Consider the following 14,929-nt stretch of genomic DNA (forward strand, 5'->3'; position numbering starts at 1 on the left):
GTGGTGTTTTCTTTTATATCTTTGCTTCTTTTTCTCTTATCCCTTTTATACCTCCTAAGACAAAAAATTTCTAAGAAAATATGGCCTCACAGCCACAAGTTACATATTTTCTAAAAAACAAATTAAAATCTTTATACAAGAATAAATCACATATGATCACAAGTAAAATGTTATTCTTAGAAGCCCACAAATAGGTAAACATTTTTCTTTGTATTAATTTTCCCACCACAGCATCTTCACCCCAAAGCAATGACTCTTTTATAATTGATTAACAAAGTCTTAAGCAAGCTAAGTGTATTTCAGCCAGTTCCCTTTGTACTGGCAGGCAATTTGGAGTTTCAATGTAACAGATTCCTATCCTATAAAACAAAACTTTAAACAAATGCTCAGCTAACCATCTATTTTCTTTACACACAATAGGGTCATTTAATTTCCTTGCGCAATTTTGTTTTTTCGAGGTGCATACCGGGGCCTGTGGTTAATTCTGCAAATAACATGACCAAGGAACCCTGCTTTACCTTGGGTGTAGGAACATAACTGTTTCCTTTACTCATTAGCCTGGTTTCCACAGACAGAATTCATGGATCTATAATGCATGAAACCTCTTTGTTTTTATTCTCCATATTCTGCAAATCTCACATATAACAAAGAGGAAGATGACTTTTAGCCATTTTTGCCCTTTTTTTCTATCTCTTATTGGAGCAATTGTCAGAATGACCTAAACCATGCCCCAAATCATCTTCACTAACTGTCCTAACCATCTGTATCTATTAGGCTAACTCAGAAAGTCCAGTTAAATCATAGATCTAACTGATCATTACTCTGATAAAAATAATCTTCATTATGATCTGTAAGTGAACTGTCCAGTGAGGAGTAGAATCTTCCCCAGAAACAATCACACTATACTGGATACAGTGGCATCTTTTCATATAGTAACCACACCGTGCCAAATAGAGCAGGAACAGGGCAGCAACCCGCAGGAGGAAGCGCAGCAGAAGCCAGGGCCATTCTGCAAACAATCCTCCTGGGGCTTTGCCTGTCCAGGATGTACCCAGAGTAGCTTTGCTGTCCACTGGGCTGTGCCCCATAAGCTCCATTGCTGGCTGCAGCTCCTCTAACATGGCCACCAGCAATCTCCCTGTGTAAATCCCTCCTTAAACAGCCAGTCATTTGTGTAGAGGTGGAGAAGTGTATGTATTGAAATCATATAGCCCAGGGAGCTGAATTTAGAATGTATGCTAGTGAGTGCCCAGACAGCCTGGCCCGAGGATGCATTTTTCAGAACTTATCCTGTCGTTAGGTGCCACATGATAGTAGTTTCCTCTTGGAGGTTAACCTCCCGCCCCCTGCATAGCCTACGTGGGTTGGTTTCATTTTGATGACTTTTCTCTTGCTTCATTCCCTCTTTCCTTCCATCCCTTTCAGCAAAGGAGTCTCCTTGGGCACCAGGGTATGCCTTCTCCGCACGTTATCTTGCAACACCTTGTGTGACTCGGGGCTGAGGTGGCTGATTGCATCCCAACCAACTCACAGCTCATTGCAAGAAGTTTCTGTGGTCTTACTGAGATAACCCTGTGTTTTATGTTGTGTGTTTTCCTTTTTTAAAAACTAAGTTTGCTTCCTACAAGGCCGACCTACTTGCTCACGACTAGCAAAGATATCTTATTCTGGAAACAGTTTTAACTGACAGCAGCTGAATTCATCAAAGAGTGTGTACAAGCAAGTGGAGGGTGGTGTCTACTAAGACTCCTCCCACTCTGCTAGGCTTCTCCCACTTGGTCACCGTCCTGGGTTCCTGGCATGTCTTCCTCCTCACCTTTAGAGGGACTGCTTATTTTCCATCCTAACAAACCCTGGACTCTGCCTGCTTTTTCCACACAGTTGGTCAGTGCTGATGGGGCAGGAATCTAGTGCAAGTTCATGTGTCTTCCAGCTTGCATGTGGGGCCCTTCTTCCTCCCTAGCAGCAGATAAGCCATAATTAAATGCTAGCTAGTCCCCTACCTCATATACACAGGTGAATAATACTCGGGATGGCTGCTGCTTGGTCATTCATAGCTCAGGGCCGTGAAGTCAGGACTAATCAGTGTGGTAGTGTTGCCCAAGGTCTCACTAATCCCATTGCGCTGGGTTTTATGCCACGGGGATGCTCTTCAGTCAGCAGGAGAGACTCTTGAAGAACCACACAAGTTCTGACACCTGTGTGTTTTTCAATACAGAGGTTTCCATGGATGAGTGCACCAATTCAAGTCACGTTGGTTGGCTTTTGGTAAGTGGAAATGAGCCTTTAAAGGCATAGCTGCTGTTGTTATTGTTGTGTATGTATTTATTCAGTAGGTGTTATCATATGTTCTCTTGGAAGTCAACTCAGAATCACACTTACATAAGTCATTTTGGTGCCTGTGGGAGTTTGGGTGACAGAAAAGTTTTGAAAATGGCACCAACCCAGAATGCCTGCAGTTTGTGGCCCCAATTATTAAAAAGATGAAAACTGTCCATACAGGAACCTCCACAGTTAGGGCTATTTGGGTGTTCCCACGTAAACTCCAGTTACCCCTTTGTTCCTGGTGCTTTTGTTTACCATTTTGGTGATTAAACATTAAATATTCATAAGGCAGTTCTGTGCTCTAAAGCAAAGAGGTTGTCATATATCTATGACATATATATATATGAGAGAGAGAGAGAGAGAGAGAGAGAGAGAGAGAGAGAGAGAGAGAGAGAGAGAGAGAGAGAGAGAGAGAGAGAGAGAGAGAGAAGCCGAGGGTGACCACTTCAGCCAACTGACCTGTCTTTCTGTTTATTTTGAAGTTTGGTGTTTGCTACCCCCCTTTGCTGTGCTCTGTTTCCTCAGAAGAGGTAGGTGGTAGTTTGTTTGCTTGCTTGCTTATTGTAAATTTTGATCTTAAAAATGAGCTGGAGAGACAAGTGAAGATAGTTGATTTCAATCAGGTCTCTAACGGGCCAGGAAACCCTCTAAAAGGAAGAGACTTGGGCAGACAAGCTCCTGTCTGTGGGGCCTCAATACTCGCTCTACCCAGTTCTCTCCTGCCCCCTACTGTTTCATTTGAGAACGTTTTAGCCTTTGTAAGAGTCCGGTTGCTCGTGCTCATTTTGCTTCTATGACCTTTAGCATGACTCATTAATGTCACTGGATCCACAGACAAGCACATCTGTGTTCGTCCATGAGTGGGGTTCTGTGACCTCAGCTCTGCCCTTAGCTTGGGTAGCTGCTTGCAGTCCCAGCGCTGTGACACGTGGGTCTGTGCATGTCATTGCCGTGTGCTTACCAGCAAGGAGACGGTTTCAGCTTGAAATAACAGAGGTGGACAGGCTTAGCAGTTGGCTTCTTGCAATTCTTTGTTGTGACGATTGTTTTCATGGCAGGAACAGAATGCTCCTTTTGTGGCCATGTGCAGCCTTCCTGGTGTGTTCATGCACACCAGACCTGGGTCTCTGAGCCTGTGTCCTTTCCCTGCCCTTTCTAGTTCAGGGTCCCTTCTTTGCCCATGTGATAACCTTGTTCCCTCTGCCTTGTCCCAGTTCCATGTCTGTGACAAGCTTGGAGGATGAGTTGCAAGCCAGCATCCAGAGGAGTCATCCTGAATTACAGCGCGTGTACTTTAACAAGGGCCTGTGAAGCCACGATCAAGCCCTGGAGGCTCCTGCCATCATCTGTGGACCTCCCGAAGCCACAGCAGTGAGGAAATCCCGTGTGACGGGCACTCCCAGTTACAAAAGCCTCTAAAAGATCTGCATTAGAATCAAGCTGCCCCTTGACACAGCCCCCCAGTGCGGGTCAGGAGCCTGACATTTGAATCATGTTGTAATTTACAAACATACCCTTCTGGTAGACTTTAATGACATCATTTGTTCAAAGCCCTCACCTGGAGCTTTCTAAAGCACTGGTAGGCACAGCTAGGTGCTCAGTAAGCATGGTTGTCAGTCATTGGAAAGGTTACCTGTGCAAATACCAATTTCATTTCCGCTTCTGCCGTGAACTGGGAAATCCACCAAAGGTCTAAGACTAACTACACAAGCGTAAATACTAAGGAAACTTTGTCTCCGGTTTGGCAATGGACCGGTTCAAAGCAGATGGTGAGGAGACTTGAGGTTCAGAGGGTCAACACTCCATACACCTTCCTGAAGTCAGCCACAGAGCAGGGTATGAAGCCGCCCCTGCAGCTGAGCATGTGTTCATGGTACTGGATTCTCTTGGTTAACTTTCCAATTTGTCTAATGTTCTTATGAAATTACTAATATGACCTCAAAGGTATTTAAGAATCATGAATTTCCATCAAATAATTAACCGAAATGCCCAAATGCTAGGTTTAGGAGTATATTGGGTTTTTTTAGGACCGTGAAACCATAGTTCCCAGTCCCTCTCTGCCTCTCCCCTTGTGTGTGTTTTCGGGAAGATACAGAGACAATACATGAACAAGTCAGCAACAGTGAATGTCGTGTTGCATTCCACTCTGTTTGAAGACCCCGAAATGACGGGGCACGTCCACATCTCTCTAGGGATTTTACATGCTATCTGTTCAGTGTAGCTGAGGTCGTGTTGGAATCCATAGATGTTCCGTGTCAGTCATTCCAATTCAGAGGTTTGTAAGCGGAAAAAAAAGGAGCTACCCAGTTTCTGTAGATCCTTCTTCCCGTTAATGTGTCCAGACTGAATTTCCTCATAAAGAAAAACTGGTGTGCCTTGTGTCTGTGTTTCTGTTTTCTCTGAAAGGATGTATGGATCTGAAGCTCTCAGCCGTCCCCGTGCTGCTGGAATCTTCTGTAGAGTTAAATGCCAAGCTACTTGAAATACAATGGCTTCCTGTGACATTCTGGCCTTGGATGAGCCTTGTTGCCCTCAGTGCATCTGTGTAAATGGTGGGGAGAGCTTGGAGCTCAAGGCAGGGCTCACAAGGTGCTTACAGGACATTTCCGCGGGAAGCTAAAGGCCTTGAGGTCCGCCCCACCCAGCTCATCCCTGAGCCCTCACGCCAGTGCACACTCAGCTCTGAGAACGTGCAAACTCAGTAGCTAGTGGGGAGACAGACACACTCACCGAAGTGTCGGCCCAGGTGTACCGAGGAATGCATAGTCCATGTGGAGCTGGGCTCTTTTCAGTTTGTTTTTGAAGTTTCGGCCTCTTAATGCTTTTGTATAGGAATACTCACTGCGTGGTTTAATCGTGATTTATTAAAAAAAGAACAAATGAGCGAAAATTGGCAACCTTTGCTGGTCTTTTAAAAGCCTGTTTTTTCTGAAGACACAGCCACACCAAGTGCAATAAGGTTGTAAGGTGACTAGTTAACATTTCTTCAATGTGAGACAGCGTTGTGTGTGGCTGACTAGCAGCTATCAGTATTAGTGAGGTGTCCTGCCAATGTCACAGCCAATGTGTCATTTCAGTTTAACTGGATGAAATGTCAAATAAATGCAGAATGAAAATAAACTCTCTCTTTTATTTGCATGTAGTTGGAGTGTTACAATCTGTGCTGCCTTTCATCTGTGCTTTATCAAAAACTCTGAATGCAATGCTCTGTGTGACTGCCTGTCCCTTAACAAATAGTGTGTTTCTGCTTTAGGTTGCTGGGCTTCCACCCTCTTGGACCTCACAGGGACCCCTGTGAGACAGTACCCTGTCTTCATTACAGACATGCTCTTAGACCCCCAAAGGAGCCCTGAAACAGGTCCCTTTGAAGAACAGTTGTTAAATTTCATTGATGAGTTAAGCACAGCAAGTTTAACAGTGATAACAAGCAAGAAAGGTAAATGATGAACTAATTTATACATGAGTTATTTAAAACTCATGGGCTGTTTATTTCTGGAATTTTCCATGCAATCATTTAGACTATTGAGGATAATGAATAAAAACAGGAAAACCCAGAGTGCAAAGAGACCACTGTTGACAGAGGCCACTAGTCTGATTGTGAGTCTCTGCTTCAGACCTCAGTGCCCGGTGCCACCGGGGATGCCCAGGGCAGTTTGTTCTCATTGTCTCTCTTCCTGCTTCTGCCTGGGAATCCAGGTGTAGAACTCTGAGCTACTTCTCCAGCTTTCCCACCATGATGATAATGGTGGGAAACGCTTTCTTTTGTAAGAATTGCTGTAGTCATGGTGCCCTTCACAGTCAAACTGGTCGTCAGCACTGGCTGCAAGCACCATTGCCTACTGAGCCATCCCGACAGTCCCAGGCTGAGTGTTTTAACCTGCATCGGTTTTCCTTCTGTACCTCTGTTCTCACCTCATTGATTATAGTCAGGAGCATGGGGTCTAAGAGTCAGAAAAGCTGGGCCCAGCCTTCGTTGTTCCCATTTATAAAATGGATGTTTTTTGACTAGTGGTGTTCTTAGTGTGTATTGTCTTCCAATCACTGTAAGAACTACCTGAGGCTAATCATCTAGTAAAAAGAAAGGGGTTACTTAGTTCTAGTCTGTGGTTAGATGGCCTTGCTGTTCTTAGGCCACTGGTGGAAGTGGGGGCTGGTGATGTCGGGGCGAGGCTGCTGAAGTGACTGGGAAGTGCAGAGAAAAAGATAGAAGGCCCCGCAGTCCCTTTCAGTAGCTTATCCCTAGTGACCTAAATATGACGCCATATTTTCTAGCTTCCACCACTTCCCGACAGTGCCTCCTGGGAACCTGATCTTGAACAGATGGACCTTTGAGGTGTGTGTACTTGTGTGTGTGCATGTCTGTGTGTGTATGTGTTGATTGTTTGGAGAAAGTAACTGGTACTACCTCGTACAGTAGCTGTAAATATTAAAGCTAAGCCCCTGTGCATAAGTTATCATGGTTCCTGGCACAAAGTAAACAATGCTTAAATGGTTTCTGAATGAAAAAAAAAATAAAAAATAAAAAGGGAAAGGACATGACTGCTGCTAGGTATGAGGGGGAGAAAGTCTATTGTAGATATGAGGGGGAGTCCAGAGCGGACATAACTATAGCGCGCACACACGCACGCACACACACGCACACAAACACCCAGAGACAGATATTGAGGGAGCGTCCAGAGCGGACATAACTATAGCGCGCACACACACACACATACGCACACACACATACACACACCCAGAGACAGATATTGAGGGAGAGTCCAGAGCGGACATAACTATAGCGTGCACACACACACGCACGCACGCACACCCAGAGACAGATATTGAGGGAGAGTCCAGAGCAGACATAACTATAGTGCGCACACACACACGCACACACCCAGAGACAGATATTGAGAGAGAGTCCAGAGCGGACATAACTATAGCGCGTGCACACACACGCACGCACGCGCGCGCACACACACACACACAACCCCAGAGACAGATATTGAAGTTCAACTAGAAAAGCAAAGCAGCCAAGTCTCTAGAGAAGCCGTACCTCTAGCAAGGCTGGCCGACTGCGGACTAATTAGCTCTCTCCTCCCATTTTCCATTCCCTCTAGTGCTGGGATTAAATGTGTGTGACTTGCTAATACTGGGATTAAAGGTGTGAGCCACCACCACCTGGATTTGTCTCAGCATTGATCTTGTGTAGCCCACGGTGGCCTTGAACTCACAGAGCTCCATCTGCCTCTGTCCTCCAAATCCTGGAGTGCAGGGTGCTCAGCCTCTGGCCGTACTTGGACACAAACCCAACTTGTAGCAGATATATCATCATCCCTCAGCTACAGTCTATAAAACGTTCCTGCCCTGACTTGGGCATGCAGCTTCTCTGGCCTCCATCTCTGGGGCTGGAGAACCCACTCAGGCATTGCTTTGCTCAATATAGCTGTAGTTACACTTTTTTCAGTTCGGCTTGATCTGGCTTACTTATAGTCGCGATGGGGGGGGAGGGGCAGAAAACGGTCATGTGGGGGACTCCCTCTATCTTTCTCTCCACCAGACATGATCGACTTTCTACTCAGGGAAGTCCATTTCCAAGCCACTGTCTAAAGAGGTACCGGGTGTCTCTTCCGGGTATCTAGAACCCCAGGATCCCCTGCCAGGCCACACCATGCCAGGGCAAGAGCGTTCCATTGCAGAGCAGAGACAGTCACTGTTGCAAGGAGCCTTTGGGTTTGGAGACTACCAAAGGCTATTCCACTGCTTAACCCCAGGTTATTGAGTGGGATGCCTGCCCTAGTTTTTGGTCTCCCGCACAGGCTTGGAAATGGGCAGTGCCAGGTCTAAACCCAACCCTCAGTAACCTCTGGGGTGTCTGCTGTAAAATGTATCCATATGCCTGGCCTCATTACATGCTAGGTAAGTAGTCTAAATGGCCACCAGAGGGCACTCTTGACTTCAACATCCTCCATCATCCACCAGCGTTTCCACCAGTTTATGGACAAATTGTCTGAGCTCCCTTACGTGCAGGTTTTGGGGTTCTGCTCTCCCGTTCCTCCTTCTGTAGTCAGTGCTCAATATGGCATGTCTCTCGCTCGCTAGGGTTGCGATGTTTCCAGATGCTCTTTCATCTGGGGACTTGGACCCTGAGCCCTATCCACCCTGAAGGAGCCACCCGAGTCACTGGCACCCCCACCCTTTCCGCGAACCCTGCCTGTCCCTTCCCCTCCTACACAGTCCCATGCTCCACCCAGTGGCCAGCCTTCTTCCCTTTACCTGCCCTTCTCCCTCCCCCTTCAGGACAAAGGTCCATCCTCCTCCCTCTTGACCACCTCCATCTCTTCCTCTCCTCCTCCTACTGCCTCTCCTCCTTCATCATCACAGGCCCTGCTCCACCCCCCCCACAGTGCCACAACCTTCACCCTGGTCCCAGTCCACACACCAGCCTACCCCTCTCGACTCCTTCCTTGTGGCTTCTCCTCCTTCATCATCACAGGCCCTGCTCCACCCCCCCCCCTACAGTGCCACAACCTTCACCCTGGTCCCAGTCCACACACCAGCCTACCCCTCTCGACTCCTTCCCTGTGGCTTCTCCTCCTTCATCACCACAGGCCCTGCTCCACCCCCCCCCCCACAGTGCCACAACCTTCACCCTGGTCCCAGTCCACACACCAGCCTACCCCTCTCGACTCCTTCCTTGTGGCTTCTCGTTCATGGTCTTGGCAGACTCCTGCCCTCCTCTGCCCCCTTCGTGAAGTGGCCAGAGCCGATGGAATTGTCCAAGTCCACGTCCCTTTCTCCCTTCGGGTCCTCTCACAGACTGAAGGTTCTGCTAATCTTTCTGCCTGTATCAAAGAGTTCATCATCTTTCCTATGACCTGACCTGACATGATGTTTATGTATGTCATCCAGGTCCCCACCCTCACTCCCAAGCTCAGATGGGTTCAGGCAGTGGCTACACGGTATGCAGACCAGAGCCATCCAGTAGACCATATGGTCCCTGTGGGGGACATGGCAGTGGCAGCTATAGAACTCAACTGGGATTACCAACCAGGTCAAAATGGCTGCCAGGGGAGGGATTTCAGATATGGAGATGGCCTCAAACAAAGTTGTTTATTTTGACAAGCTCCACAAGATTACATAGCAAACTGACAAAAATTTGGCTGTTTTCCTAAAATGATTACAAGAGACCATGATCCAATATACCTGCCTTGACCCAGCCTTCCCTGCTGGAGCTGTGGTCCTGGCCAACTGTTTCATTTCTCAATCACTGACAGACATGAGAAAGAAACTTAAAAAGGCTGAGGATGGTCCCCACACAGGAGTTGGTGAAAATGGCTTTTAAGGTTTTTAATGCCTGAGAGGAGGTGCCTGAGTCTTCCCAGCAGCCTCAGCTATAACACAAGGGCACACGCTAAGCTCAAGTGTTAACGGCTGTCCTGAGGCCAGTGGTACTCCCACAGAGGGAACAAGGGAAATCCACAAGGCTCCATCCCACTGGGGCCTGCATCAAATGTGGCCAGGAAGGCTGACTGGTCCCCAGGCTGCCCCAACCCTCAGGCACCCTTCAGGCCACATCCTGTCTGCCAGCAGCCTAGCCGCTGGAAGTTAGAGAGCCACCACGTGGGCTCATCCTCCGTGCCATGCCACGGAGGTCCATCCCCACCAGTGCAGGCATCTGAGACTCTTCCAGCCTCTGAGCTCCTCAGCCTGCTGGCAGACTGACGGCATGCAGACTCAGAGACTCCCATAAGACTCGCTGAACCCCGGGTAATGCTACAGGTAGCAAGTAAATCCATCACCTTCCCAGTGGACACAGGAGCCACCTTTTCTGTCCTGACCTCTCACTCAGGTCCCATGGTTCCCTCCTTTCCTCGATGATTTCTGTCACTTTATCCCTAACTTTGCCAAGTCCCTGTACCAAGCATCCAGACAGACTCCCTTACTCACCCAGCTGCCTTTACTGTGGGATGCCCTGTGAGACAGTCCCTACCCTGACTCTCCTGAATTCCACCTCCCCTACCTCCTCTTTACAGACAAAAAGGCGGGAGTGGTCACAGGACTTCTAGCCCAATCCATTGGGCCCTCACATTGGGTTTTTTTGTTTTCTTGCCCAAACAGCTAAACCCCACCGTGTATGGATGGCAGCCATGTTTGAGAGCCCTAGCAGAGGTGACCAAACTCACCTAGGAAGCCCTCATGATGACCCTGTTTCAGCCAATCTCTGTGTACTCCACTCATCTTCTCTCAGGCCTTCTGGATCATTCTTTCTTTTCCTCCTGGGGCCCTCATGGATCCAGGTCTTTGATTTATTATTTCTAGGTAAACCCCAAATTACCTTGGCCTCTTGCCCTGTCCTAAATCCTGCAACCCTCCCCTTGTCCCTTTCTCCTCTGATGCCCCCCCTCCTTACTCCTGCCCAGGGCTATGGAGGCCTTATGCTCACTCAACTTGGTCTCCTAGAGCAAACTTTCACAGACCCCAGCTCACCCTCCTTGTCGATGGAAACTCTCATACACAGATGGGGAACCTGCCAGGCAGCCTATGCGGTGATCGCCTCCATTAAAATGGTTGAAGCAACCCATCTGGGAATAGCTGAGAAGGTGCGTTTTCCCTGGGACTCTGGTGGGGGGGGTGCAACTGTAGCCATGGTCAAATTGGTCCACACCCAGCCTCTTCCGGAGCAGGATAGAGTTAGACAGAGGTGATCCATTGGAGCACGTACTGTCCTTTCTAAAGAGATGTGAGGCTGAGGAGTGGATTGACATGTGCACTGGCTGGCTTTCTGTCAACTTGACCCAAGCTAGGATCAGGAAGAAAGGAGCCTCAGTTGAGGAAATGCCTCCATGAGATCCAGCTGTAAGGCATTTTCTCAATTAGTGATCCACGGGGGAGGCCCAGCTCATTGTGGATGGTGCCATCCCCGGGCTGCTGGTCCTGAGTTCTCTAAGAAAGCAGACTGAGCAAGCCCTGTGAAGCAAACCAGTAAGCAGCACCCCTCCATGGCCTCTGCATCAGCTCCTGCCTACAGGTTCCTGCCCTGCTTGTGTTCCTGTCCTGACTTCCTTTGGTGATGAACAGCAATGCTGAAGTGTAAGCTAAATAAACCCTTTCCTCCCCAACTTGCTTTTTGGTCATGGTGTTTCAATGCAGCAATAGAAACCCTAACTAAGACAGCATATCTAGTGTCACTTGGTCACTGAGCCTCTTGACCCATATTTGCCCAACTCTTCCCTATCTGTAGTGACAATGTAACTGGCCATGGTGCTGCACTTTCCACAGTAACTCCCCCAAAGGTTCCCATGAGCATTATCACCATTAAACATAAGAATTGTCATAAGGAAGTGATAATGACCAAAATAACAATAATCATCATCATAATCATAATAATCATAATAATGTGAAGGCGTAAGTCACAAACAATCCCACGCCAGTTTGGAATTATGATTAATAGAATGGTTATTTATTTAAAGGGGAAAACTTACAGATCACCGTCCCAGACAACAGCCCTCTGCACAATCAGGAAAGGAGCCTAGTCGCCGGAAGCAGAGCCAGAAGCCAGAGAGAGAGCAGAGGGAAGTGGCTGCTTTTTTAAAGGGAGAGAGACCACGCCCCAAATGGGCTGGTATCTCAGCGGCTATTGGCTGGGGGAGCAGAAGGAGCTCCTGCAACAATAATGAAGCAAGAAAATATTCCAAGGCTAAGGAGATGGCTCAGTCTGCAATGTCCCTACCATACAAACATGAGGACCTGAGTCCTGACCCCAGAACCCACATAAAAAGCCAGGTGAGGTAGGCTGCGCCTATAATCCCAGTGCTGAGGAGGCAGCTAGGCAGGCAGGTAGGTCCTTGAATCTCATTGGCCGACCAACCTAGCCTAACCAGTGACTTTAGATTCCCTGAAAGACCCTGTCTCAAAGGATAAAGGTAGAGCAACCAAGGAAAGATACTCCGAGTCCACTTCTGGCCTCTGTAAGCACAAACACACATGTGCACATGCACACATGTACATGCACACACAATAGTAACAAGTGCACGCAGCACATAACACGCCAAAAGTAGAAAATTAGTTTCCCACAGACCTTACCTGAAACATCCAGAAGACCTTGAAGGGTCTGCTCACATGGATACAGGGTTTCAGTGCACACCCAGTCAAAACCCAAGTTTAGCATGACCATGTCCCATACATAGTGGGGCAATAGGATCAATGGTTGTCAGAGGGTGGTCCCTGGAACACAGTGCCCCATCCCTGGAGACTGAGAACTGCTTCTTGACTCAGGTGATCCCAGGCAGCTTTTAGCAACCCCCCTGAGGGTTCTGACAGACGCAGGCCTGAGAACCACGGGCTGAGAGAATTCAGGCTGTGGCAGGACAGACTGACTTGGATTCAGCTCAGCCCCTTCCATTGCAGCAGGCCAAGCTCTTTAAAGCACAGTTCCCGAAGCTGTAAAGCAAAGACAGTCCTTGCTTCCCTGGGCCACAATGAGGTTCACACAGCACGCTGCTTGGCACGGTGTGTGTTCGATACTCAGAGTTTCATAACGTTTCGTCTGCAGCCCTACTTGGAAAACAAGCACGCTCGACTGCAGAGTGCAAGGTTTGACAATTTTTCTGCAAGGGTTTGACAGTATCTGTCTAAATTTATAAAATTATAGCGTGCCTCTCCTTTTAACCATTTCAGTCCTACGAAGCAATCCCACGGAAATACGCCCTCACACTCATACACTTGGTAGAGTGTAGCTTCTCCCATGGGAGCTGCGTCAACTGGGGGAGGGGAAGAGAGGTTGGAGGATGTCTCCAGAAGGTGGTGAGAGAGTTCCTAGAAGAAATTAATAGGCATGCTCTGCTATAGGGATAACCAGAGGTGCTAGAACTCAAGTCCTTTACTATTTTTTAAAGTTTTACAAAATAGATAAGTAGGTGCATTGTCGCAAATGTAAGCTAAGCTGGGAGAAAGGCTGCCACTGGGCGCTAGGAGTGGCGGTGGCCTGATTATTGGGTTTTGGTTGTTTGGTTGTTTGGCTGGTTTTCCTCTATTTTCTATTTCTTGAACTCAGTAAATGTTGACTGCTATTGTAAAGTAAGTTGCTAGCAGGACACAGTCTTTGGGAGACAGGAGCAGGTGGATCTCCGTGAGTCTGAGGCTGAAGAGATGAAGTGTCATGAAGCCATGAGGACCTCAGTTCGATCCCCAGCCCCCACATAAAAATCTGGGTATGGTGCCTGGTAATCACTTGGAACCCAGAACTGGGGAGACAGAGACCAGCAGATCTCTGGGGCTCACTGGCAGCCAGCCTGACCTAACTGGGGAGTCCTGGGCCAATAAGAGACGGTGAATCAGAAAACAAGTTGGATGTCTGCAGGAACAAAGCCCAAGGTCGGCCTCTGACCTCCAGGTACGTCCACACACCCGTACATACACTACACACACACTTGCCCCCACACAAATCCCCTTCTGTATATTCTAAACCCCATTTTAGAATAAATTCATGGATAGATTCAAATGATAGATAGCCCCAAAGTAGTCAACAGTAGGTGTCTATGGGTTTATAGATAACCTTTATTCCTTTTCAGCTTCTCCATCTCGGATTTTTCTTGAAGGTTGAGGATTCTGAGCAACTTCCTAGCTTGAGTCAGGACCCAAATCTTTGGTCCTCCTGAAAGAGTGCTTTGAGACCCCAGCCGGAGCAGTCTTGGAGGCAGCCCTGAAGAGAGGTTCTCGACACCCCTACTCAGTCCCTGGAGTTGCTGAGTCAATCACAGCCCCCTCTGGTTCCAGCTGCGCACAGGCAATGACAGACGCACCGCCTAGCTCAGAGCTTCCTTGTCAGGCCAGAGCCAGGCCTTGTTAGCCAAGCTCCAGGACAAAAGGGAACAGCAGTACCACGAGCGAACACCAGAGGGCAGCATCGCCCGCAGGATCTCATTGCTGGTGCTGGGTGATTCCAGGAGTTGTCTGCCAGTGGCCAGAGGCAGCCTGCTAGCCCCAAGCATGGACCCCAGGATTTCCAGGCCTAGTGGACAGGTGGTCCTGGGCGCTTCGGAAAAGATGGGATTCCTCGCACAGTAGCTGCTGAAAAGATGCCCTGGCTTGGAGTCCATAGGCAAGATGGACTTGTTCTTTGTGTGTGTTTCTCTGGGGTACGTTGTAAAAGGGGTCTCAGAGGAGGGAGGAGAAAGGCCACACTCAGAAGTAGAGTGGTCCAGGCCCTGTCCTTGTCGTCCGTGTTATCTGTTCTGACAGTGCTGCAGAAGCTCAGAAGATAAGCAGTGAACTTGTTGGGGAAAGAGACAGGGAGTGGGTGTAACCTGCAGGGAGAGAACAGCAGGGCGCGCACAGCACAGTGTGCAGCTTCGGGAAGAATCCATGGACCCTGGCCCTGCGGGCTCTGTGCACCATGAGGCAGCACGGTTTCACCCTCGCCCAACTGGGCTGCCTTCACAGTTTTTTTGTTTTTGTTTTTGATATAAGCTTTTGTGATATGAGACATGCCAATTTGGCACTCTGCACCTGTTTCCTCATCTGTAACATGGGCCAATCAGTTCACAAAGCAGTCTGAAAATTAAGAGTTCACAGGGAACTGTGGGCCACTGTCCTGTTCATGTCACTCTGCCCGTTGTTG

At 48.3% G+C, this 14,929-nt stretch overlaps 1 protein-coding gene across 2 annotated transcripts in view; it reads left to right on the forward strand.

Moving 5' to 3' along the window:
• The window catches only part of Sfxn1 (sideroflexin 1), a 38,017-nt gene extending 34,381 nt beyond the window's left edge, over nucleotides 1–3,636 (forward strand). For both annotated transcript variants that reach the window (XM_005355191.3, XM_013349187.2), the window contains exons 9-11: nucleotides 2,219–2,268; nucleotides 2,808–2,855; nucleotides 3,540–3,636. In XM_005355191.3, the coding sequence (XP_005355248.1) occupies nucleotides 2,219–2,268; nucleotides 2,808–2,855; nucleotides 3,540–3,636 (195 nt within the window). The remainder of the gene's footprint in view (nucleotides 1–2,218; nucleotides 2,269–2,807; nucleotides 2,856–3,539) is intronic.
• Nucleotides 3,637–14,929: the final 11,293 nt, after the last annotated feature.

This window comes from Microtus ochrogaster, chromosome 16 (assembly GCF_000317375.1).
Source record: "Microtus ochrogaster isolate Prairie Vole_2 chromosome 16, MicOch1.0, whole genome shotgun sequence".
Taxonomy (NCBI): Eukaryota; Metazoa; Chordata; class Mammalia; order Rodentia; family Cricetidae; genus Microtus; species Microtus ochrogaster.